Raw genomic sequence first — 27111 nt, forward strand, 5'->3', positions numbered from 1 at the left:
GTCTAGTCCAAGGAATGTAGGCAGAAGCTGTGTGTGTGTGTGTGTGTGTGTGTGTGTATGACTTCAGGGCTTATCCCATAAAATCCTCCAACCCTTATTCCTCCATTTGCTGGCTGGACACAGAGCATCTGGAGGTACCTAGGGGATGGCAGAACCATGAGATGGGAGAAGCCTGGATCCCAAACCACCAAGTAGAGGAAAGTCACCCACCAGTTTGAGTCATCTGAATTGGACTGTTAGGTGGGAAATGACCTTTAACAGCAAAAAGCCACCGAAATGTCGCAGTGTGTTACAGCAGCAAGCAACAACCTCATACACTCCACCATGTTTTTGCTGTAGTACCAAATGCAGCCATTTACTTCCTCCTCACCCATCCCTTCGTTTGTGCCAGCCACAGACGTTAATCTGCATTCCAAGCCCCAGTGCTAGGTGCTGAGGAAACAAAAATAAAGAAGGATAAGACATCGCCAGCGGTCCTTGCCCTCAAGGGATGGGTGGTTTATTAAGAAAAGAGTTAAACAGTAAAGTATAATGACTCTGGGAGAACTGCAGGATGTTATGGAAAAGAGAAGGGCTTCTAGCTCAGCCTGGAGAGAGGGTGAGAAGTGGCACCTTCCAGAAAGAAGGCAGTGTGGGCAGTTGTGGGGAGGAAGATGTGAAGACTCTGCATGCTCACAGCCATCCAGGGTGTTGGGGAGAGGGCGGGAGGGGGCCTCTGCTCTGCAACTGCCCAGTCTCTCTGTACTTGATGGCTTGATGGCTTTCTCACTGGCCACACCCTAGTGGCCTGGGAGTCCCCTGTGGCGGGAATCTTTTGGAGGTCTCCCGAGTCTCAGTGCCCGAGTAGTGTCTGGTCTTCTCCACAGGAGGCTCTGCCTCAGCCTGCTCGCAGCTGAACTCACCCACTCCTAACCCCACCCCACACCCTGCCCCTCTGCTCGCTCCCCCATCTCAGGAATCGGCTTGGACATCCACCCAGTTCCTGAGCCAGAGACCCGGGGGATCACTCTGGACTCCCCTCTCACTCAGCACCCACGTCCAGACAGCTCCCAAGCCCTCTAAATTCTTCCTCCTTAACGTCTCCCAGGTCCTAGCCAGGCCCCCGCCGTCTCTCTCCCAGATTTCTTACAGCAGCCTCCTCACAGGTGCCTCCAACTCCTCTCTTGTCCCATTCAACATACCTTCCTCTTTTCCTTTGGTTATCTTTTAAAGCACTAACCTGATTTCACAGCTTCCTGCTTTCCCCGGATGTTTCTCCATGGCCTGCAGAGGGAAACCCAAGCTCTCTGCCAGACCTTCCCTACCTGCCCCTGCCTGCCCTCATCCTGTGCCTCCTGTCTCCCTGCTCTGCACCCACCACACTCGCTCCAGCCGTTCTGAGGCCTGGCACTCCTGAAATGAGCGACACTTTCTCTCTCCCTTCCCTCTAGGCCTTTATGCACCCTGCTCCCTCTGCCTTCTATGTCTGGCATTCTCCTGTTTGTCCTTCAAAACTCACTCCAGGTATCAGCTTATACATGCAATCTTTACCAATGCCCTTCAGAGTGCTTGGTAAGTGGTGGGCATTCAGTAGGTCTTGGATGGATGGATGGATGGATGGATGGATGAGTAGGTGCTCAATAATGTTTATGGAATGGACCCAAAGGTGTCTCTCCTAGACTCCATTATCTGAATTCCTTAAAGCAATGCCTTCTCTGACTTATGATTTAATGTTATGCTCTCTGTCTTCAGAGAACCCTGATGTGAGAAACTGACCAACTTAATGGCATTTCTGTCTTTATGAAAACAGAATTGAATATATTGCCCACTATGTCACTCAGTGTCCTTTACACAAGGACTCATGATAAATTCATGCTTGGGGTTATTTCCAGGAAACACTTTGTCTCTGCAGATGAAGATGTGTATTTTCTGCTGTCAGAAAATAAAAACCCTGCCTTCCGACGTGTTTCCATTTTTGCTTTAGCTGACAAATAGGGACACCCAGTTTTATTGCCTTATCACCTCCATGCATTCTGACCAATTCAGGGACCTGGAAGTAGCAGTTCTTTTCTGCTTTCTTTAGATGGGGTCAGTCCCCTTTTTATTCTTCGATGCTGTGATTGTTTACTTTTTAATCTGAACACCACCTCAAATCATCTCAGCAGTAAGCTAGTATAAATCTTAAACGAACGCCTACTGGTCAGTGTCCAGCCCCAGAAGTTAGGGGAGGCAGGCAGAACCCCAAGCTTCTAGTTGGGAAGGAGCCCATACAGAGCCTCCCCAGGGATTCTTAGGGCTCCTATCAAGACAGGAGTCTAGCAGGAAGGCCAAAGCGGAAGTGAGAGACCAATTGTATGCTGACCCCGTTGTCACCTGACGGGCTGCTGCTGACAAGATATATTCTTTTACTCCACCAACTATGGCCTTCCTCCCCTCACTTTAAATGGAGATCTCATTGGCTGCCATTTTTACGTCAATAGCTAATAAAAGCAATAATAGATGATACCACTCTAACGGCAGAAAATGAAGAGGAACTAAAAACACCTCTTAATGAGGTGAGTTGGTCCATAAAGAAGGTTGAGCGTTGAAGAATTGATGCTTTGAAATGTGGTGCTGAAAAGACTCTTGAGAGTCCCTTGGACTGCAAGGAGATCATAGCAGTCAGTCCTAAAGGAAATCAACCTTGAATATTCATTGGAAGGACTGTTGCTGAAGCTGAAACCCCAGTCCTTTGGCCACCTGATGTGAAGAGCCAACTCACTGGATGTTGGGAAAGACTGAAGGCAGGAGGAGAAGGAGGAGAAGGGAACGACAGAGGATGAGATGGTTCGATGGCATCACTGACTCAATGGACATGGGTTTGAGCAAGCTCTGGGAGATAGTGGAGGACAGAGGAGTCTGGCAGCTGCAACCAACGGGGTCACAAAAAGTCAGACACAACTTAGCAAAGTATCTTTTATGGAAGTTGCAGCCATGTGCCAGGCACTGTGCTGAGAACAATCATGGATGTCCCTCTTTGAATCTCTCCCCCTTCAAAGTGTTTCCATCTATTTGCAGGTGATGAAATGCCAGAGAAGTTGAGCATGTGCAAAGCTACCCTTCAGTAAGTAGCAGAGCAAGAATTCAAATTCAAGTTGTGTCTGCTGCCACCGTCCAAGCTGTTACCAATCTCCTCAAAAATGGGCAAGAGTTGGAGGCAATAATAAGGAATGAAATGCCCAGGGAAGTGGTAGGCAGGGGTTGCTGATGGTACTGCCAGGAGAGAGGAGCCCCTGAGTCACAGCTTTGCTTCTAGAACCCTCCAGTGTCCTTTACAAAGTCGTGGAAAGGGCTAGCTACTGGTTTTAGTTTGTTTTTCTTTTTTGGCCATGCAACTCGTGGGGATATTAGTTTCCTGACCAGAGATTGAACCTGGGCTCTGGCAGTGAAAGACCAGGATCCTAAGCACTGGTCCACCAGGGAATTTCCCAGGGTTGGATCCTCCGAAGTCAGGTCCAGTTGGAGAAAAACATCCAGGGGAGGGCCATTCACCCAACAAATAGCTGCACCCTCCTCTCAATCCTGTTCTGATGGTTTGTTGCTTAGGAAGCCTGCCTGTAATCTCTCTAAGCATGGGGTCCCCCTCTGGGCAGTTTCACCCTTTAGGCGTAATCTGCTGTAGGCATCACGCCTCTGCAGTTTTCAGGGTCCTGCAAAAAGTTTCAGGCCTGGAAGTGTTATTAGCTCCATGATACAAAGAAGAAAACCACAACACTGAAATCAGTAAATATTAAATTAAATGGAAAATGCATCATTATGTCAACTTCATTAACTGTTGAATTTAGTAGTCATAAAAATTTCATTACATCTGATAACAGTCTGTAGGTTGGAGTTTTCTCACTGCTCAAGATCTCCCAAGTAGGCACCAAGATTGGTGACAAATCATAGCCAACCGTAAATTAAATAAATTACTCATGGCCAAAAATTTGCAAAAGCAAAATGACAAAAAAAAAAAAAAAACTTTCAATTTTCTTGTACAGCCAAAAAGTTCTATTTATGGTGAGAGGTGGGTGTGTTGAAAATATGTTAGCGGAGGAATAGGGCCTCCATGAGGAAGCTATGAATCGAGAAAGAACATAGGCTGGGCCCACCTTTCCGAGTTCTCTATCCTGGCCATGTTTGTGTCTGTGATGGAAGCCTGGTGAGGGGAGGATTTGGCTTGAGAACAGGTAAGGAGAATTGCCTCCTCCTGAGGATTTCCTGGTTTCAAATATAAAAAACAAACATCCCAGAATTGTAAATAATGATAGCTAACATTCCTTGGGTCCATAGCATGTGCCAGACTCACCATTATAAGCACAGGTCGTGTATTATCTCAGTTGCCACAAAGCAACTCTAGGAGGTCAGTATCTTATTATCCCTATTTCACAGATGAGCACACTGAGGCATCAAGAGGTGGGTAATAGGGGTGGTAATGGGTACCCCTTTACTCGCAAACTGAACCCACTGTTCAAGGTCCTGAAGATACAACAGTGAAGCCTGTGTATGTTCATGCTAAGTCACTTCAGTCGTGTCCAACTCTGCAACTCGATGGACTGCAGCCAGCCAGGCTCCTATGTCCATGGCATTCTCCAGGCGAAAATACATGAGTGGGTTGCTATGCCCTCCTCCAAGGGATCTTTCCAATCCAGGGATCGAACTCACATCTCTCACATCTCCTATACCACCAGTGCCACCTGGTAAGCCCAGTGAAGCCTAGTGCCTGCCTTTTTTAGGGCTTGAAGTGAAGCAGTCAATGGTCTTGGACACCATTTCACGTGCTGGGCACATAGATGTTTATCAAGTTTCCCCCACACCTGCTGTGTAGCAAGCACTTCTGGAAGGCTTTGCTCCCTTGATCAGCCTGTGACAATGTGTAGACCAGAGGTTGTATTCATCTCCTAGCCCAGCCCTGTACCTTGCACAATCAAGAAAAGCTTAGTCGATGATTCGAGTCCATTCCTCCATCACAAAGCAATTTCCCCAGTACAGCTAAAACTCCCCCTCTTTACACATAGCACAGAAGCTGTTATTGAGAAGCTCCAGTGGCATGCACTTCAATGTAATCTACAAGGAAAGTGATATGCAGCACTTTTATGTGTCTCTTATGTGCCAGGCATTGTTTCAGGGGCTTCTGTGTGTTAAGGAATTAGTAATAGAACGTGTACAGTAGTTCTACAAAATAGGTGTTCTTTATTGTCATCCCATTTTATAGATGAAGAGATCAAATGTTATGAGCTGAATGGTGTCCCTCCAAATTCAAGCGTTGAAGTCTTAACCCCTAGAGCCTCGGAATGTGAGGTATTATTTGGATATAGGAAGTTTAAAGAGTGGATAAGGTAAAATCAAGTCTTTAGGGTGAGTCCTAACCCAATATGACTGGTGTTCCTATAAGAGGAGGAGATTAGGACATAGACACAGAAGGGAGGCCACATGAAGACAAGGGAAGAGGATAACTGTATGTCAGGTGACGTGAGAGCATCAGGAGGAACCAACTCTGTCCTCACCTTGATCTTGGACTTCTAGCCTCCAGAACTATGAGGAATTAAATTTCTGTTTTCTAAGCCACCCAGTGTGTGATACTTTGTTGTGGCAGCCCTCGCAAGTGAATACACCGAGGCGTAGAGTACCTACCTACAGATACATTGCCAGAAAACATATACTCATAATTTGAATCCAAGTAGACTATAAAGAAAGCTGAGCACAAAAGAATTGATGCTTTTGAAGTGTGGTGTGGGAGAAGACTCTTGAGAGTCCCTTGGACTGCTAGGAGATCCAACCAGTCCATCCTAAAGGAAATCAGTCCTGGGTGTTCATTGGAAGGGCTGATGTTGAAGCTGAAACTCCAATATTTTGGCCACCTGATGGGAAGACCTGACTCATTTGAAAAGACCCTAATGTTGGGAAAGACTGAGGGCAGGAGGAGAAGGGGACAACAGAGGATGAGGTGGTTGGATGGCATCACTGACTCAGTGGACATGAGTTTGAGCAAACTCTAAGAAAAAGTGGAGGACAGGGAAGCCTAGTGCACTGCAGTCCATGGGGTCACAAAGAGCCAGACATGACTTAGTGACTGAGCAACAACAACAAAATTAAAATAGCCACAAGTGGCTAGTGACTGCCAAACTGGATACAGCTTTCTTTTCACTGGTTCTAAGTATTCCACTTAAGGTTTTTTTTTTAATTGAAGTACAACTGATGTACAATATTGTATAAGTTACATGGGTACAATATAGTGATTCATAATTTTTAATGCTTATACTCCATTTATTGTTGCTGTTATTCATTATTGTTCAGTCACTCAGTCTGACTCTTCGCACCCCATGGACAGCAGCGTGCCAGGCCTCCCTGCCCCTCACCATCTCCCAAAGTGTGCCCAAGTACATGTCCATTGCATCAGTGATGCCACCCAATCATCTTATCCTCTGATGCCCTCTTCTCCTTCTGCCCTCAATCTTTCCCAGCATCAGGGTCTTTTCCAGTGAGACAGCTGTCTGCATCAGGTGACCAAAATATTGCAGCTTCAGCTTCAACATCAGTCCTTCCAGTGAGTATTCAGGGTTGATTTCCTTTAAGATTGACTGCTTTGAGCTCCTTGCTCTCCAAGGGACTCTCAAGAGTCCTCTCCAGCACCACAGTTCAAGGGCATCAGTTCTTTGGCACTCTGCCTTCTTTACGGTCCAGCTCTCACAACCGTGCGCGACCACTGGGAAGACCATAACCTTGACTGTACGGACCCATGCTGGCAAAGTGATGCCTGTGCTTTTCAACACACCGTCTAGGTTTGTCATAGCTCTCCTGCCGAGAAGCGGTTGTTCTTATCTCATGGCTGCAGTCACCATCTGCAGTGATTTTAGAGCCCAAGAAGAGGAAATCTGTCACTGCTTCCACATTTCCCCCTTATATTTGCCATGAAGTGATGGGGCCAGATGCCATGATCTCAGTTTTTTTTTTTTAATATTTAGTTTTAAGCTGGTTCTTTCACTCTCCTCCTTCACCCCCATCAGGAGGTTCTTTAGTTCCTCTTCACTTTCTGCATTAGAGTGGTATTGTCCACTTATCTGAGGTTGTTGACGTTTCTCCCACGAATCTTGATTCCAGCTTGTAACTCATCAGGCCTGGCATTTCTTATTTCTCATGATGTGCTCAGCATAGAAGCTAAATAAACAGGGCGATAACAAACAGACTTGTCATACTCCCTTCTCAGTCCTGTTCTGTACAGGGTTCTGACTGTTGCTTCTTGAGCCGCATACAGGTTTCTCAGGGGACAGGTGAGATGGTCTGGTATTCCAATCTCTAAAAATACTCCATTTATAGTCACTATAAAATGTTTGCTCTATTCCCTATGTTGTATAATATATCCTGGTAGCTTATTTTATACCTACCAGTTTGTATCTCGTAATCACCTACTCCTTTATGGCACCTCCCTGCTTGCGTCTCCTCACTGGTAACAACTAGTTTGTTCGCTGTACCTGTGAGACAACTTCTTTTATGTTATATTCACTAGTTTGTTGCATTTGTATTTTTTAGATTCCAAATGTAAGTGCTATCATACAGGATTTTTCTTTCTCTTTCTGACTTATTTCACGTAGCATAATGCCTGCTGCAAGTGGCAAAATTTCATTCTTTTTTTACGGCTGAGTACTCCGTTGTAGATATGTGCATGTTGTGTATGTGTCTCAGATCTTCTTTATCCATTCATCCGCTGATGGACATTTCGGTGACTTCATATCTTGGCAATCATAAATAATGCTGCTATGAACACTGAGGGTACGTGTATCTTTTTGAATTAGTGTTTTGAGTTTTCTTTTTGGATGTATACCCAGGAATGGAATTGTTCAGTCATACGGTAGGTAGTTCCGTTTTTAGTTCTTTGAGAAACGTCCATACTGTTTGCTACTGAAGTTTTTTGCAGACTTCTCTAGGCACCTCAGCTGTGTTTCAAGAAACAAGCCCCTGTCTTTGTTCCCTATCCCCATTGTATTGCATTTTTTTTTTTTGCAATTTTTTTGCAATACTTGGCCCCTGTTGCCTGGTCTCCCACTGGAAGGGAGAGAGAACAGAAGGAATGAATGAGCTGGCTGACTTTCCAGAGTCCTGCAGCCTGGGCAGTGCAGGGTTGACAGTGCTCTGCTCTAAGCACGGGTGTTAGCCAACCAAATGCCAAGCAGCACAAATACTGAATGACATTTTCAGAACTATTAATATTTCCTCGGAATGATCACTTTCCCTTTAAATACACTGTCCTAAAAGGTTTTCCACATTCTTAACTATAATTTTATTCAGTCTAGGTCCTTGGAATTTTCCCCAAAGGAACACATCTTCAATTTTATGATGAAAATCAAAGGGGAATCAAGCTTGGATCTCAAAATTTAGAGTCAACATTTCCAGGAACTCAGGCCCTCTGTAAAGAGCCAGACTGTGTATTGGGCACCTACTGTACGCCAGGCACTTTATATAGTACGCCAGAACTTCATGCAACACGTGTTTATGAAGTACCTACTGTGTAGCGGAAATGTAATCTTCCTAATAATTCTTTAACACCATTTTACAAAAAAAGGACCCTTTCTCCATCCTTCTGTTTCATCTCCAGTGTTACCTTATCTATGCAGAGAGGCCTGCCTGGGCCGTCCTCTGACGCTGCCCCCCCCTCCTCCCCAGCGCCTCACTTTGTTGGCTAATTTCCATCAGAGCCCTTATTTCATCCATAATTATCACTTATTTACTTGCTCTGCTAGTTGGTGATCTGTCTCCCTCCACTAGAATACAGGCTCCATGACAGCAAGGAACGTGCCAGTTTTTTCATCTTCATCCTTCCTCAGTGTCCAGCAACTCACCAGCAGAGAGGAGGGCTCCAGTGATATCTGGGGAATGAATGAAGGACGGAGAAGTGAAGAGAGCTGTTAGGGCCACGCAGCTAGGAAGGAGCAGGGTCAGGATTCAGCCGTATACGTTTTCGGCTGCCATCTCAATTCGAGCCCATGCCTCTTTCTTCTTTCCAGGGCTCCTGGTCATCCTTTACTGGGGAAACGCTGGAGGAAGAACTGTAGACTCCTGGGGCCGAGAGCCCTGTAGGTTGCTTAAGGAAGCTCCTCCGGTGAGGGGAGGAGCCCCCTGAGCCGCAAACAGCTTAGCTCCTCTCTGCACCTCCGCCCACCCCGGGGACCACTGAGCTCAGCGCTAGAGGAACCAGTCTTTCTTAGTAGCCTGGGGTGCCTGGGTTTGAACCCCAGTTTCCCGCTTCTGGGTGGGCCTTGGATACACTCCTTTGAGACTAAGTTTCCTCAGATGTAGAAGGAGAGGACATAATGGTACTAACTTTATGAGGTTGTTCGGAGTGAATGGGACACAGAAAAAGCCCAGCGCCAGGCACATGGTAAGGCCCCGATCAAATGGCAGTAAGGGGTGAAATCAGCGACTCAGGGGCAGTGCCCAGGTGGGTGCGGAGGAGCGGCGGGCCAGGCGGGGGCCCGATGCCCTGGACCCCTAACCTGGGCGCTTCTAAGCGCCCCGGGGTCCTCCGGGCTCCGCCCCCACCCCGCCGGAGGCCCTGGGGCACCGACCGAACCCTGGGCGTCCCGCGCACCAGGCCGTTGCGTTTGAAACCCACCAAGGAATTCCAGCGCCGGCCGGGAAGGGTCCACAGGCAGGGAGCCGCAGGCAGGCAGGCAATTTGGACCAGCCGGCCCGCGGAGACAGCGCCCGTTTAAGGCTTAGGGACCCTTCCCCGACGATCCCAAAGCCCAGCGAGGCGGGGAGCGGGGGTCGTAACTGGTGTCTGCTGGGGACAGCGGACGGCCGCTGGGCACTCAGGGACTGTTCCTGCGGGCAGGCGGCTGAGCAGCCGGGAGAGGGAGACCAGAGGGGCCGGTGGGGCGAGCAAAGCGGGGCTCAGCCGGGCGGGGGCCCTGGGAAGACCCGGGAGAACCCGATGGCCGGCTTCCAGCCCCCGGTGCCTCGCACGGTGCCCGGCCCTCACCCCCGCACCCCCCAGGCTTAGCGTGCGCTGATGGACTGAGCCCAGGGTCGTGTGGCAAAGGGTGAGGGCCAGGGACTGTGGGGAGAGCCAGCCCTCCCCCTCCAGCTGTTTCCAGATGTCATTCTGCCCGCCCAGGCGCCTGGTTCCTGAGCTCAGGGGGATTCCACAGTTACTAAGCTACTGGTTTTTGTTGACTTTTAAATATTTCTTCTATGGGAGACAGGGAGGGGGGCAAAAGTTAGGAAAGAGCATCTAAAAACAAATCAAAATAAGCTCCCCCTCCCCGCAAGAAAGCTGTCCTCCATTCACCTTTCAAACACAAACCAAGGGCCTCTGAACACTGTCACCTTTCTGGACAAACGGCCAGACAGAACTGATCTACTTCCTCCCCATCCTCACTGCCCTTTCTGGTGAATGAGGGGTGGTGGTGGATGGTCACCCTGTCTTCGAGTCCTGGGTGCACAAAGGAACTTCCGGAAAGAGAGGAGGAGGATGGCCAGTGGCAATGGGCTGACTTCGACCTCGGCCCTGGTGGCTAAGCGCCCCTCCGCCCTGGGCCCGTTCCCCAGATACATCTGGATCCACCAGGACACACCCCAGGACAGTTTAGACAAGATTTGCCATGAAATCTGGAAGAGAGTTCAGGGCCTGCCAGAGGCCCTGCAACCCAGGACCTCCAAGGAGCAGCTCTCTGCCCCCGTGGCTGGCACTCTGAGAGACAACGGGCTCAGCTTCCAAGAAGAGTGAGTGTGCCCTTACTTCACGCAAGGGAGGAGGGAGGAGATGAGGTCTGACTTTCGGGGTCCGGGGGGAGTGTTTTGACCTGTTGTTCTGCCTGGCTAAACCCTAAAGGCTGTGTGTTTCCCCCCACCCACCACAGCCCTTTGACAGTCTTTACAGGAACAAAATGATTGGGGTCCTGAAGTTACCTGGGTGAAGGGCCAGAACAGGACTGTGTTTCTGCTGCTGTACCAGCCTACTTCGGGGACATTTCTTGTGCAAAGGCATAGGCAATACCAAGGTAGATTCGAAGACCTTGAAAAACCACCCTAGCCAGAGTGAAGGTTAGATGTCTGTGGCTTTCCCCAGAGGCAGCTAGAATATGCTTCTCCCCTCCCACCCTGTAAAGCTAGGCATTGGCACAGATGAATTTGGTGGTTTTAAGCCACATCTGGAATTCCCTAATACAGGGAGCAGCTGTCCCATTCAGCCTCCACAGAAGCCGCTGCAAGAGCGCACATCAAAATATTTACTGGGAAGGCATTGACATATTCAGAGGACATAATAGAAAATTAAAGTGCGGGAAGATGGCTGTAAATAGCCCGTTTCCTGGATGGGAAATCCTGTATCTGGGAAACACAGAGCTAAATGTTTCTCCACCAGGGCAAAGTTGAGCAGATATTGCTGGGGATGGATATATTAGAAAGGAGAGGGATGAGCAGAGAGGAAGAAAGGGCCTCGTTAGAAAAAGCGAATAAATCCACCGAGTTATTAATGTCACCTTTGAGCACTTGTTCACTGCTTTGCATCTTCAAAGTGCACTGCAAACATTAATTAATCCTCCCAGAGTCCCAGTGAGGCAGGTATTCATGTCCCCATTTTACAGATGGATTAAGTGTTAATAATTAAGTGGTCATTAAAGACTAAGTGATGATTAAGTGTTGCCTGTTCCAACACATGCTCCAGCTCAGCTCAGAGATGCTCTGAAGTGGAGGAACCCTTCAGGCAATTATCAACTGTTGTCTGGTTTCAGGGATTTCTACGCAAGAGCTAGGAAAGGCAAAGTGTATCCCAGTTCACACTCCCTGAAGCCTGGCCCTTTAGGGGCTCATTCACTTGCTACACATAAGGGTAGGAGGCACTTTGACTCTTGTTGCCTCCTCTGCCCCTGCTCAGCAGGACATGGCTGGGATGGGAATGGCCTGTCTACAGCCAGAGTCCTGTTATCTGGCTGTCCGGTGGCACTGAGGCCCACTGCCATCTGCTCTGGAACATGGACTGGGCAGGGGGCCTGTGGGGCTGTGCTCAGCTCTCAATGGCCAAAGAGCTGATCGTCCACTTTGTGAACCAAGGGTCATCGGCAGTTTCCAGTAGCTGGCACCCTCACTGCCAGGACCCGTGGAGTTAGTGGAGACAGACTCTGCTTCCAGTCTGCACTTGGCTGGAAAGTGAGCCTGGCAAACCTTTGGCCGGTCCATTTGGCCTTGATCTTCTCATCTGCAAATGGAGGGTGATACGCCCTGCCCTGTCCACATCGAGTTGATAATGAGGATCCAATGTGATGAGGACAGGAAATGATCAGCTGCGTTATCCCAGTGAGGCTGTCCCTAAATGCAGTGCTCAGGGCTTGGGGGTTGTTTTTGTTGCCTTCGATCTGGGGTTTTCACATGATGCTGATAAATGCTAGAGTACTTCAGAGGCCACCTTCAAGTTGAGTGCCCTGATTTCTGGTTCCCAACCCCTACCTCAGTCAGAACTGTTCAGCTTTTATGGCTTTTGCTTGGTGGAGTTCAAAAGTAAAGCCTCCAGTCCAGGTTCGATGCATGAGACACGGTGCTCAGGACTGTTGCACTAGGATGACCCAGAGGGATGGGGTGGGGGTTCAGGATGGGGAGCACATGCCCACCCATGGCTGATTCATGTCAATGTATGCCAAAGCCACTACAATATTGTAAAGTAATTAGCCTCCAATTAAACTTTTTAAAAATCCTTAAAAAAAATGTAAAGTAAAGGCTGCACTGAAATAAAAGGTTCTGCTATAAGAAAAGAGCTAGGAAACCGTTGCCTTAGATGAATAAGCAATATCATAACTGCAGATATCGACCAAGGAGAACACAATGAGCTATTCTTGAACTAAAGGCAGCTGTGATGGTAGAGTCAGAGAGCTGTGGTTTCAGATCTCGTTTCAGCCCTGTGCCAGCTGCGGGATTTAATCTGTGTGAGCTTCAGTTTCCTCATCTGCCAAATGGAGATGATTACTATGCATTTCATGGGGTTGTTGGGATGGTTAAATGGGATATTTAAACATTCCTGGTAATAACTAGGATTTGTAAAATTTCCTTATAAATGATGATGGTGATTTCTTTAAGCCCTACAATTATTACATGAACTGGGGACTATTTTTAAACTCCCCTTCTTTTTACTTTTTGTTATGCAAATGTTCAAACATGTAAAAGAGAATGGTATGGTGAATGTCTGTCAATCAACTTCATTAATTATTGACTTTGGTCCATTCTTGTTTCAATTCTTCCTCCCCTATTTTTCAATCAAATCCTTTTTACAGATGAAATAACTGGTTTGGAGGGCTTCATTTTTTGGCCCAAGGTCCTACAGTTAGGAAGTGGTGGAGTTTCAGAAAACAAACCTAAGACCATCTTAACCACTACGTGGTGGTATTGGCTCCCTCCCCCTAGGAACTGAGACCTCTTTTTGGAAATATTTGCCAGTCTCATGTTCCGGGTGAGCAAACATAACTAACAGAGTTCATATCCAGGGAGCTGTCCAGCATATTTGTCAGATGGCTTCAGGCCCACAAGATAACCTCTCAGCCTCTCAGCTAATCTGTCTAGTGTTTCATTTGTAAACCCAGTTTGGGTTTTGGTAATGATAATTGATATCAAGGCAGCTAGATAAGTAAGTTCTGGAACTCTTATTAGCCAGATTTTTTTTTTTTGTCTCCATTTATCATGGAAACCCAGACATCGCAATTTGAAAGAGAACTTGGAGGCCGTTTTCTGTTGCTTGAATCCTTTCCTTGACATCCTTGCTAAATGGTTATCCACTCATACACTTTCTTAGATGAGAAGCTCACTACTTCCTGAGGTAGCTCCTTCCCTCGCTATGAACCCTGACTGTCAAAAAATCACTTTCTTTCAGTGCTGGAATCCGTCTCTATCAAATCCACTGACCTGGATTCTGCCCTTAGGGCTCCAAGCCAAACCTACCCCCTTCCTCTCAGTAACCCTTTTAGTTGTTGAAAGGTGGTGACGTCTCCTTCCTGAGGATTTCTTGTCTTTATAAGCTGAGTATCTTTGTTTTTCTGAGCTCCCTTCATGCGCCAGTTTGTTCAGTTTGGTCAGTTTCCTGCCCACACTGCTGGTTCGCAGGGCAGTGCAGCAGCCAGAACGAGTACGACAATCCAGGTATGACCCAATCTGAGCAGGCTGGGTTCTCCTCCTCCATATTCTATGTTCCTGTTCACGGCAGTTAACAGCACATTCAGTTTTCTCCCCACGCTGACTTCCGCCTATGAACACACTTCGAGTTCATTCCTTCAATTATTCATTCAGCACATATTTATTAAGCCACCTACTGTGTGCCTGGCACTGTGCTGAGAGCTGGTGAAATAGGGCTGTAAACCAGACAAGGTCCTCCCTTCCTAGGGCTTGCATTCAAGTAGGGGAGAGAAAGAGAAAGTAAGTAAATAAAAGAATATAACTTTACGATGGAAAAAGGACCGGTGTTCTAGTTGGAAGAAACCAATATTAAGCACATTAAAATTAAACCAATAATTTCAGCTAGGGAGGAGTGAGCTTATGGAAATAAAACTGACTAAAGTACTAAGGGGAACTCCTTTAGATGGAGTGGTCAGGGAAGAACTCTCTGAGGAGAAGTAGTCCTTGAGCCAAGACCTGGGTGCCAAGAAGGAGCCAGTCAGGTGAAAATCTAAGGAAGGATGTCCAGGTGGAAAGGAAAGAAACCACGGACTCTGAGGTGTGAGTGGGCTTGGAGAGGGACAACAGGGCTGGGGTGTGGTAAAAATGCAATGTGGCACAAGGTGATATCAGAGGCAGGCAGGCAAGGTCTCAGAAGGCCTGGAGAACCTCAGTGGGGAGTTCAGATTCGATTCTCCACGATATGGGTTTCGGGACACCTTTGGAGGTTTTTAGGAAGCGGGGGTAACACGATTGCATGGACTAGTTTTTAAGGATGCCTCTAGCTGCTGTGTGGAAATGAGGCGAATGAGAGAGCAAGCCGGGAGACCTCTGGAAAGATGCTGCAGTGGTCCAGGGGAGCACAGTGGCGATGGTGACTGGACCAGCGTGAGGGCAGAGAAAACGGACAGAGTGGGGGGGTGGCCCGTTTCTGAGGGGAGCCGAAGGAGCCTGCTGATGGTTCGGGGCACACAAACAGAGACATCAAGGCTGCACTGAGGTTTTTGGCTTGAGCACTGGTTGGACAATTTATTGAGGAAGAAATGGAGAGAAATGGGCTGTGAGGGAGAAATCTGTACTTCTATCTAATGTCAGTTTAACTCCAGAATCTCATTCAGTCATCTTTTAATTAGTCTTAAACTTGGGCTGAAAGAATTGTGGAAAGTCACTTACTGACTTATATTCTAGGATTCCCTATTCATTCAGTTTCCCTGTTATTAACACTTCACAGCCTCAGGATGGGGGTCTGGGGTTTGCTGTTGACTCCGCTGGCTGGCCTGTGAAATGGCATTTGCTCATGCCTTCATTTATGGACTCATTCAACAAACACTCATAGTCGCCTTCTGGGTGCCAAGCCCTGTGCTGGGTCCCTGGGATACACAGATGACTAGGACAGAAGGCCATCTCTCTGAGAGCTACCAGTCCAGGGGGTGGGATGGACACAGATCCCTGTGGCAGCAAGGACATTCAACAGATATTTCTTGTGCGTCTACTGCTTGCCTGGGTCTTCCCTGGTGGCTCAGCTGGTTAAAAATCCACCTGCAATGTGGGAGACCTGGGTTCGATTCCTGGGTTGGAAAGATCCTCTGGAGAAGGGAAAGGCTACTGGAATACTCCCGTATTCTGGCCTGGAGAATTCCGTGGGCTGTATAGTCCCTGGGGTCACAAAGAGTCGGACATGACTGAGTGACTTTCACTTCACTTACTGCTTGCCTGACAAAGTGTGAAAGGAATACAGTGGCAAAAAAGATGGGAACAATCGATGAACTCCTACAGGGATCTTCAGTGTCTTGAGAAAGGCAGATCACAGCACAATAGGATAAAGGTCCTGGTGAAGTGCCAATTCCATGGGTGACCCGCGCTTGGGGTTCAAGGAAGGCTTCCTGGAGGAGGCTGGGGGAGAGGAGCTGGAAGGTCATCCTGAGCCAGACCCAAAAAGGAGGAGAAGCCTACAGAAAGAAAGGAAATCCATTTAAACATTTAAAAAACAAATGATTTCCTGGTTGGCAGACTTCAGAGGTATCTGTTGCAAGAAGAAATAGGGCTGTTTTGTGCTTGCTCTAGTAAATCTTCACTGTTTGCACCCATCGGCCAGACCTGCAGGTGGGAGAGCCCCTGGGACTTGGAACCCAAAGCACTGCCTGCTTTGAACTGCTCTCTCAACAAAGCAGTCCTTTGTCACTGCATGCATGCATGCCCAGTGGCTCAGTCATGTCCTACTCTTTGCCTCCCTATGGACTGTAGCCTGGCCAGGCTCCTCTGTTCATGGAATTTTCCCAGCAAGAATACTGTTGAGAGGCTTGCCATTTCCTCCTCCTGGGGAATCTTCTCAACTCAGAGATCGAACCCACGTCTCCTGCATCGCAGACAGATTCTTGACCGCTGAACCATCAGGAAGCCAAGTCCCTTGTTGCTACTGTTATTTAAACAGTAAGACAGCCACCTTTCCACTCCCACTCCAACACAGTTTCCCGTCACCCTCAGGGAACTCCCCATCTTTCCCTGCATTTACAGGACTCTTTTTGGATACTTTCTTCTCAAGACCCAGCTCAGGAAAAATGGGATGAATTGTACTTTTCTGAAACAGTTGCTTGGAATATATCCCCACTTTTATTTATTAATTTTCTTAAAAAAAAAAAAAAAGCTTGAAAACTAGTGATGGGAGTGATGAGGATAAGACTTACACGTGAGAACTCAGACTGTTGCCCTAGAGCCAGTTCTGCTCCTGGGTAGCATTCTCTTCCCTTGAAGGGGTCAAACTCCTCTTTGAAAATGTGAGGGAAGTTGCCATACACCATTTGGCCTGAAACACACCCTCACATCCCTTGACATTTTGGAAGGTGAGAGACCCGCTGCTCCCCAAATTGGCATCCTTTTCTAACGGACACTTGAGGGTCCCCTACCTTAAGCTTCCCAGGGCTGGGTCTCAGCCACTGCTATGACCCCCATCCCACTGACATTGCTGCATCCTCCAGCCTGGTTGTCAGGTGAATTACTGCACAGCTGGTGCTGCAGACAGAGGTTCAAGGGCCTCAACCTTTCCCTCCTCCAATCTCCTTACGCATCTGTTGGTTGCCTTCATGATGGTTTTTGATTCCTTGCCTCCCTGCAGGCCTCTCTCCTCCCATTTTCAGACCATCTTGTCTTACTGCTCCTGGTTCCTTTCCCTCTTGGATGTCCTTCACCCTTTGCCAACTTCATCTTCCTGAAACACATCAACAGCACTACTCAGCATCCCCCATGTATTCCTCGTCTTCTGAGCTCCTGACCTGGTCTTGAAGAGTCTCTGTAGCTGGCCCTGCCTTCTTCTCTAGGTGTGCCCCTGATTGCTCTTCTCCAAACTCCCTGTAAACCAAGATGTGCCATGAGCAGATGCACAGCTCCCTTGCCGTCACTCAAGTTACTCCACTGCCAGGAATGCCTTTCTCCCCTGTCTCTGTCTACTGAAATCTTACCCAGCCTTAAAGACCTGGAATTAGTGTAGCCTCCTCTAAAACTCTCACTGCTGACCCCATTTAACATTTCTCCTTTCTCCCTCTTCCATGTTCTTTTCTGAAAAAAATTTAAATAAGCAATTTTATCCCCTCTCTTTCCTAAAAGTTTAACAGTGGCTCAGATAACAATCAAATAAGGAGACAGATGGATTTAGAATCCCAGCTGCTGCCAAGTTGCTCAAAATTTCTGTGCCCCATTTTCCTCATCTGAAGGATGGAAAAAGTGATAGTGACCACCCTAAAGGACTGTTGCGGAGGTCAATGAAAGCATGTATACAAAGTTCACACCGCACCTGGTGGAAAATAATGATTCCAAATTCTCCATCTTCGTTGTCGCTCGTTGTCATGAGTATCAAGAATGAAATGACAGGGGTTAGGTAATCAACAGCAGTGTGGGAAGAGGAGACTTACCTACCAGAAAACCTAAGCCAAAGGAAAGTGCTTAGTGGAGGCCAGCACGTTGGTCTGAGACTCTAGGCAGGTGGAGCCAAAAGTGGGAATACAACAGTTGGTTTCTGTAACTCATATCATCTAATAGGAGAAAGCAGGAGAGACAAGTGCTTCCTTAGCTCTGAGGACCCAATGGTAGAGGTCTTTAGATGAGGGTGATGGGACGGAAGAGTCAGAACCAGCTCTTGGGCTGACTGTTGGCCAGAGGGGAGAACACAGAGCCACAGTGAGATGTGTCCGCCTCATTCTGGAGCAGGGTTTCTGATGAGGTGGTCCTCTGGCAAGCTGTGCTCTGCCGGAGGCGACAGTCTCCCTCCCCCACTTGACCATGGCTCCTTAAGGGCAAGGGCTGTGTCTTACTCATCACTGTCTCCCCAGCGCCCAGCCGAGTTCCTGGCACTCAGTGGCAATGCAGTGTGTGTGAATGAATAAGTGAATGATGGATGAGCCATAAAAACACCACTGCAAGGAGAATGAGGCCCAGAGGTGGCCAGGGTCCAAGTGCGAGGTCACAGTTGTCAGAGGAAGCTTTGAGCGATGTGGGGACAGGATGTCAGGAAGCCAAGACATTGCAAGCTCTTTTCTTCCTTCTGCCTTTAAGCCTAAGAAGGGAACTGACGTTTTCACGAGCAACTGATACGTGCCAAGCTCTGTTGTTTCCATTTTCTGTTTATCTCATCGTCTTAGCAACCCTTCTCCGTCGTTGGTTAATATTATTCCCGTTTTACAGGTGAGGAAGCCAGGGCTCAGAGAAGTTGGGCAACTTGCCCAGAGTCATCCAGCTCCAAGGAGCAGAACAAGGATAGGAACCTGGTGAAGCTTCAAGGCCGGAGCTGTCTCCCGGCACCAGGGGCCCTTCAGAATAGCCTTTGCACGTCTGCTTAGTACTGGGAGCCATGAGCAGTGAAGGCCAAGACGAATCATGATTAACATCCCGCGTCCCGTGTCCCCCTTTTTAATTTAATTTTATGGTTTCAGGAGCCGTGTCGCAGGTTCTGGGAGCCTGCAGAGATGGGCCCCCAGTGGTTTGGTTTAATCCCCTTTTTAATATCTTTGTTGCAACGTTCTTTCCAATTCAGCTCCCAAGTTACATTAAAAAAATACCTCTTCCTTAGGGTAAGCCTCCTCTTATTAAACAGATTCAAATGAAAAGTTTTAAAGATAATTTGAACAATAAGAATCACTCTGTAGCTCCCAGCCGAAGCTCCTTTATTGCTGTATTTATTCCCCAGTATTTCTTGTCTCATTCCCCAGCTCGCTGAATCCTTCATTCCCCACTCCGCCACACACCCTAACCCTTCCAGTCCAAGGCCCGACTGCTGCCTGCTAGTCTCTTCCTCTCTTCTCCCATCTTTCACTGCCAGGGCATGGATGTCAGGCTGAGGGCAGAATGGGAGGTCTCACTTCCACCGGCCAATCTGCTTTCTAAGACTGTCACATCTGCCCTGAGGGATGGGGGAGGGTGGAGACAGCTGAGCTGAAGTGTCTGGAGGAAGACTCACGTCTGTCTGTGTGTCCTAGGGCGTTGCTGTTGTTCAGTTGCTCAGTCACGTCCGACCCTTTGCAGCCCCATGGACTGCAGCACGCCAGGCCTCCCTGTCCATCACCAACTCCCGGAGCTTGCTCAAACTCATGTCCAATGAGTCGGTGATGCCATCCAACCATCTCATCCTCTGTCGTCCCCTTCTCCTCCTGCCTCCAGTCTTTCCCAGCATCAGGGTCTTTTCAAATGAGGCAGTTCTTCCCATCAGGTAGCCAAAGTATTGGTGTTTGAGCTTCAGCATCAGTCCTTCCAATGAACACCCAGGACTCATCTCATTTAGGATAGACTGGTTGGATATCCTTGCAGTCTAAGGGACTCTCAAGAGTCTTCTCCAGCACCACAGTTCAAAAGCATCAATTGTTCAGCTCTCAGCTTTCTTTATAGTCCAACTTTCCCATTCATACATGACTACTGGAAAAACCATAATTTTGACTAGATGGACCTTCGTCGGCAAAGTAATATCTCTGCTATTTAATATGCTGTCTAGGTTGGTCATAGCTTTTCTTCCAAGAAACAAGCGTCTTTTAATTCTCTGGCTGCAGTCACCATTTGCAGTGATTTTGGAGCCCAAGAAAATAAAGTCTGTCACTGTTTCCATTTTTTCCCTATCCTTTGGCCATACAGTGATGGGACTCTTGATAAAACTGAAAGAGGAGAGTGAAAAAGTTGGCTTAAAGCTCAACATTCAGAAAACTAAGATCATGGAATCGGGTCCTTACTCCTTGGAAGGAAAGTTATGACCAACATAGATAGCATATTAAATAGCAGAGACATTACTATGCCAACAAAGGTCCGTCTAGTCAAAGCTATGGTTTTTCCAGTGGTCATGTATGGATGTGACAGTTGGACTATAAAGAAAGCTGAGCACTGAAGAATTGATGGTTTTGAACTGTGGTGTTGGAGAAGACTCTTGAGAGTCCCTTGGACTGCAAGGATATCCAACCAGTCAATCCTAAAGGAGGTCAGTCCTGGGTGTTCATTGGAAGGACTGATGTTGAAGCTGAAACTCCAATACTTTGGCCACCTGATGGGAAGACCTGACTCATTTGAAAAGACCCTGATGCTGGGAAAGATTGAGGGCAGGAGGAGAAGGGGACAACAGAGGATGAGATGGTTGGATGGCATCACTGACTCAATGGACATGGATTTGGGTGGACTCCAGGAGTTGGTGATGGACAGGGATGCCTGGCATGCTGCGGTTTATGGGGTCACAAAGAGTTGGACATGACTGAGCGACTGAATTGGACTGAATTGAACTGAACTGAACTGATGGGACTGGATGCCATGATCTTAGTTTTTTTAACGTTGAGTTTTAAGCCAGCTTTCTCACTCTCCTCTTTCACCTTTATCCAGAGGCTTTTTAGTTCCTCTTCGCTTTCTGCCATAAGGGTGGTGTCATCTGCATATTTGAGGTTATTGATATTTCTCCCAGCAATCTTGATTCCAGCTTGTGCTTCATCCAGTTTGGCATTTCTCATGATGTACTCTGCATGTAATTTTAAATAAGCAGAGTGGCGGTATACAGCCTTGAGGTACTCCTTCCTAATTTGAACCAGTCTGTTGTTCCATGTCTGGTTCTAATTGTTGCTTCTTGACTTGCATACAGGTTTCGCAGGAGGCAGGTAAGGCGGTCTGGTATTCCCGTCTCTTGAAGAAATTTCCAGTTTGTTGTGATCCACACAGTCAAAGGCTTCAGCATAGTCAATGAAGCAGACCTAGATGTTTTTCTGGAATTCTCTTGATTTTTCTATGATACATCTGCATCCAAACTGATGCCTGGCGGCAGAGGGTGGAGGGAGGGAATCCTGGCTCAGAATGCAGATGCCTGGGTCCCATTCTGGACCAACTGAACTGCCATTTCCACAGGGGTGCCCAGGAATTTGCATTTGAAACAAGCACCCCAGGGGACTCCTGTGCATATCTGTAGAAAGTTCTCTGATACTTTGGGGGTCAAAGATGAAGGAACCTCAGGCTTCAAAGCTTTGAGAAAGAGAAAGAGGTATTCCAAAGAAAAGCTTGAAAGAAGGAGATTGACTATTTTTGCCTTCTAAGTGGGTGCCAGGGATACTGTAGAAAAGGGACTCTACCCTGTGTGAAGACCTTTGTTGAGAAATGAGATAAACATGGAGTCCAGGCTCGGGCAGCTGAGGGATTCCACAGTGCCACCTCCCTTAACCCCGGGTGGTGTCACCATCCCCATGGGACAGATGACCAGGATTTCTATGACTTCCTACCCTCAACCAGCCTGGATCCCGGGCTGTGAAGGGTCAGCAGGCCGCTCCCTGCCCTGCAGGTCTGGTGGTCTGAGCCGCTAACATTTGCATAGTGCCCGCTACAGTTTACCGAGTGCTTTCACATTCATCATCTCACTTAATCCTCAGGCAGCCTGGAGAGTGGAGGAGGGGCGGGAGTCAGAGTTTTCTGAAAGTCTGCTGCCCACTCTGCCCCCCTCACTAGGGAGGGCCCAGGAGATGCAGCTCTGGGTTTCCTTTGGGATGCAGCTACATGGGCCCTGGGGTGGCAATGGAGTCTGGAGCTTCTCTCCACTCCCCTCGTCACCCCCTGAACCGAAAAAAATCGGCCCAGTCCTCTGGTCTTGTAAGAGAGGGGAGCCCGCCCTCCTTTCCCCTTTCTTCCTTCTGGGTTTCTGTAAGCTATGGCGCTGTTGTATGCTTGTGTACGTGGGTGTATCTACGTGTGTCCATGGGTGCATGGGCACAATTGTGAGGTGTGTGTACATGACTGTGCTGTGTTTACCTGTGCAGGTGTGTGTGTGTGTGTGTGTGTGGGGTGTGTGTGTGCATGGCTGTGGTGTGCATGGTTGTATGTGTGCACACAGCTGTGTGTGGTTGTAGCATATCTGTGTGCCTGGGTGTGTGTGTGTGCACTGCTATGTGTGTGTACATGGTTATGCTTTGTGTGTGTGTACGTATGGGTTAGTATGTATGAGAGCATGCCTGGTGTGTGGGTGTGTGCATAGATGGCGGGGTTGTGGCGTATGTGTTTGCACATGCGGTTTGGGAAATGTGCGTGTGCACATAGGTAATGCTGTGTGGACACTCAGGTTGGTGGGGATGTGTGTGCATGGTGTGGTGCGTGTATGGGAGCGGGGACTCAGGGCAGATCAGTGAACCCTAGATTTGGAGGAGCGGAAAGGTGAGGACACAGGGAGCTTTGTCCACATTGGACAGAGGCCGCCTTTGGTGCTGTGACATAGTCTCCAGGGGAATAGAAGATGAATCCCTGCTCCCCAGGCAGACAAGAACACCCAGAAGTGTCCAAGAGCCTTGGTCAAGTGAGGGTGGGGGCGAAATGGGGAATGGGGCCCTGAACCTCTTCATTTAGAGACTGGGATAATTGTATCTCCATGGGCTTTTGATAAACAGTCGTTCCTGGTATCTAGAGGGGATTGATTCCAGAACGCCCACGGATACCAAATCTACGGATGCTCAAATCCCTCTCCCTCATATAAAACGGCCTTGTATTTGCACATAATCTACACACACCTTCCCGTGTACTTTAAATCATCTCTTGATAACTTACAATACCTAGTACAGTGTAAATACTATGTAAGTAATTGCAAAGTACAACATTAAAGCTATGTGCGTAGTTGCCAGTGTGCGGCAAATTCAAGTTCTGCTTTTTGGAATCTTTTGGAATTTTTTTTCAAGTATTTTTCATCCACGGTTGGTTGAAGCCACAGATGTGAAACCTGGAATATGGAGAGCTGACCATGTAACAAACTACCTCAAACTTTAGTGGCTCTAAACTACAACTTCCTACTCAGCTCTCCCCTGTTGAGCAATCTAGTAGGCTGGGTTCTGCCAGCTGATTCTTCTGGGTGGGGCTGGGCATGGCATGGCAGGACGTGGCTCATCCTTACCCATATGTCTATGGTCATCCAAGCCTGGCTAGTCAGCTGAGGATCTTGGGGTTTTCCTCCACGGGATGTGTTATCCTCCTGGGCTTGTTCATGGGGAGGTCGCCAAATCCCCCAAGAAACCAGAGGTTAAGCCCTAATGCCCAAGCTCTTGCCACATCTCTGCTTCTTTATTGAACCAAGCCAAGCAGGCACTACCATAGGGTCAAAGCTATAACCGGTCTTCACACCATCCCACTGCAGTTGCGAGGATTCAGATAAGAGTTTTTCATGGAACGTGTTTAGTGCTGTGCCTCGCTGGTTAGTTCATCCTCCATAAATACTCACTCTTCTGATTTTGTGAACTGGAACCGGAGGCTTAGACGTATTCGACAGCTTGCTGGACTGGCCTCCGTGCAGCCATGGAATTTGAACTCAGCTCCTGCCTCCTTCCGGGCAGCGAGCTCTTAGCCACTCTGTCAGCTGCTCTGCCCATGCAGACACGTGGAGGAGTCGGTCTCACCTGCCGCCACGAGGTCGGTCAGTCTCTGCATGGAGTCTGAGCCCTTCGCTTGCTTCCATCTGCAGTCAGCCGTGTCCCCGGGCACCAGGCCTGGGTACCGTGTTTTGTCGTCGATCTGAAATGCCATGGTGGGAAGAAAATATTTGTTTTGGTGTCCTCTTCCAGTACTAACAATTTCCTGCTTGCATTTTTCTGTTGTTTGGCTCAGATGAATAGCAGTTTTCATCTTTGCTCTGTGTTATCATGTACACAGAACGGCTTCGGGGAGCTAACAGCATGCTTGCTTAGTCATTATTCTGGGAAGGGGTGCCAGCCAGTCAATAGCCTTTATTTTTATACGACTCTGTACACTGCAAATGCCGAAATGTCACGCGGCGCCCGCGTACAGAGTCGCCGTCAGACACCTATCATTTCTGGAGGCGGGCGAAGCGGAGGTGGTGGCGGCCGTCGGGGCCGGGCACCAACTCTGACTGGCTTCCTCTGTCAGCGCCCGGGAGCTGGGTTAACCGCCCTGAATGATTCACTGTGACAGAGTCTGCGGCAGATTTTATGGTTTTTACCCACTCAAAGGAGAAAGCAAATAGCACCGGAGAGATGCCAGCCTCGGCAAAACTTCTTAAGGAGAGAGGAAGAAAGATAGATGCAGGCAGGCAGGCTTGATTTGGGACCCAGCACCATTATGGGGAGAGGGAAAAATCTTTCTGGGAGCCCCACCATGGGCGCTAAGAGTTGGGCAGGATCTTTGTGGGGTCTGCGGTGGGACTGCCTTACGAGGGTTGGGAGTTTGTAGGACAAGGTCGAACAGGCTGGCCATTGTCATCCCGTCAGCTCACAGGGGTGCCAGGCCCACGATGAGGACATGAGAGGGAAGGCCAGAAAAATGCAATCAAAACCAGGGAGTCTGCAACCAGTAAAAGGAGCTGGGCGGTCTTTGGCAACACAGCTTTTGATTTCCAGAGTTCCAAGAAATGGACAAGGATAAAGACAAATTCATGAGCCAGTTCATTTATTTATTCAATAAACACCTGTTTAGCTTGAAGGTGGTGCCCAGCATGGCTCAAGGTCTTGAGGCCTCCGTGGTGAACAAGATACAATTCCTGCCCTCAGGGAAGATGTGTTATTGTTGGAAATAAAGACATATAAAAAATACTTTGCGAGGGTGACGAATACTAGAAGAAAACAGATTGATGGAGCAGAGGGTGCTTCATAAGAGTTAGTCTGGGGATGAACTAGCATCCACAGGAGTTGCAAAGGCCCCAGGATTAGAGTGAACTTGATATGCAAAGGAATATTTCTAAGACCAGAGGGGCTGGAAGAAGAGGAATCTCAAAGCAGGAGGGCATAACTGGGCCACTTAGTGGGGTGCCCTGGGGGTCAGAAAGGGGTCTGGATTTTTATTGTGTGTAGTAAGAACCCACATAAGGGTTTAAGTGGGGGAATGGTTTGATCTTAATTCTGAGAATGTCTTTCCTCGGCCGGCATGCAGTTTTCTAAGGAACAAATGAGTTGTGTTTTCTTGGGTGTGGAAAGGGCAGGAAGGGGAGACCCTTGCTTAGGGACTTGTACCTGTGTGCTGAATCTTGATTGCAGCAAGGTATTTGATAGAGGCTGCCTCGGAGGAGTGGAGATGTAATGATAGTGGATAGTGACTGGATTGATTTATTCCCCCAAAGTGTTGATCCAGAATTACTGTCAGGCTGGGGGTGGTCGGGGGAGGGTTTCCAGCAATGTCCCCAAGGCTCTGGACTCTGGACTCTCTCACCTTCAGCATTTCTATCCATAAATTGGCGGGGGACCCAGAAGGCAGACTCATCAGACATGCAGCTGACACAGAGCTGTCAGGGACAGCTAAGGCCACGGATGACAGGCTCAGGACTCACCGTGATGATCCTCCACAGGCTGGAGTGACGGGATGAGCCCAGCAGTATCCTTGATTGCATTCAGACTAGGGAACGAAGCCCAGCCTTGGAGCAGGAAGACCTCGATGGAGAACTTTCCCTGAAAAGGAAGTTGGGCTGGAGCAGGAAGAGGTCAGAAAGTCACCTGGACCCAGGAGCATCCCCACGACAGCCTCTTCAATTCCTTGGTGACAGAGTCCTTAGCCTCTTAGAAGTTCACTTTTCTCATCTATAAAGGGAGAATGATTTTGTCAATTGCCCAGAGGCATGGGGAGGATTAAACAGAAGCATTTATGTGGATGCCTGGCTTCCAGATTCATGGCAGATGCAAAGGAAATAGGAGTTTGTAGAGACTGTCCCAGGGAGGGTTGGGTGCCCTGGGCCAGTCTTTCAGATGCAGGGGACCTGCAGCCCAGGTGAGCCCCTCTGTTCTTGGCACAGACTCTTCTGGGAATGCAAGCTTCTTAAGAGGCCCATTGATCCCCATGATGTTCCAGAAAAGAATGGCTTAGGAATATGAGAAGGAGTTTACACTCAGCTCCGGCTGGGTCCTCTCCATCATTCTGGCTCTGGGGTGTGGGAGGGGTAGAAGTGTCCTCTCAGGTGCTGAGAAGGGACCACCTGTAGGGTGGATTTGGTACAGAGACCTCAGGCCTTGTGGGTCTTTTAAAAGCTGCTTTGACTTCTCCTTGGAGCTGGTGCTTTGAAGGATACTGTGGTAAGACTTGTGTGTCCGTCTATTGTAGAAATTTTTTATTTTAGGAAAAAAAAATGAGAAGCCAAACAGACAAAAATAGAATTAATAGTACTTGGTGAACCCATGTACCTCTCACTAAGCCTTAGGCCTGGTCAACATCAGGCCAATCTTGTTTTGTCTACTCCCCAAACCCCATCTTTTCCCTCCCCCTGCTAGATTAAGTTTAAAGCTAACCCCAGATGTAATGTTATCTGTAAAGACTTTAGCATGTATCTCTAAGAGAAAAGAATGCTTTTATTGTTTAAATATAACCACAATACCATTATTCTGACTTTTAAAAATTAATGTAATTGTCATGTCTTTCTAATTCAGAAGATCTATCTGTACAGCTTTGCAAGTTTTGGAGGGGGACAGAGAGGCAAAAACTGGTCCTTCTAATGTCTGGTTTCTGTGACTAGAGATTCCCCTGTTCCCTTTGAGGGTGATGATGAAGAAGACGGGGGATCAATAACTTGGG

General features: G+C 48.1%; 1 protein-coding gene across 2 annotated transcripts in view; it reads left to right on the forward strand.

Moving 5' to 3' along the window:
• The first annotated feature begins 10390 nt into the window (after positions 1–10390).
• The window catches only part of C4H1orf94 (chromosome 4 C1orf94 homolog), a 39322-nt gene continuing 22601 nt past the window's right edge, over positions 10391–27111 (forward strand). For both annotated transcript variants that reach the window (XM_088834820.1, XM_055403974.2), the window contains exon 1: positions 10391–10719. In XM_088834820.1, the coding sequence (XP_088690946.1) occupies positions 10391–10719 (329 nt within the window). The remainder of the gene's footprint in view (positions 10720–27111) is intronic.

The sequence above is a fragment of the Moschus berezovskii genome, chromosome 4, assembly GCF_049115385.1.
Source record: "Moschus berezovskii isolate FMDL1 chromosome 4, NW_MosBer_1.0, whole genome shotgun sequence".
Classification (NCBI taxonomy): domain Eukaryota; kingdom Metazoa; phylum Chordata; class Mammalia; order Artiodactyla; family Moschidae; genus Moschus; species Moschus berezovskii.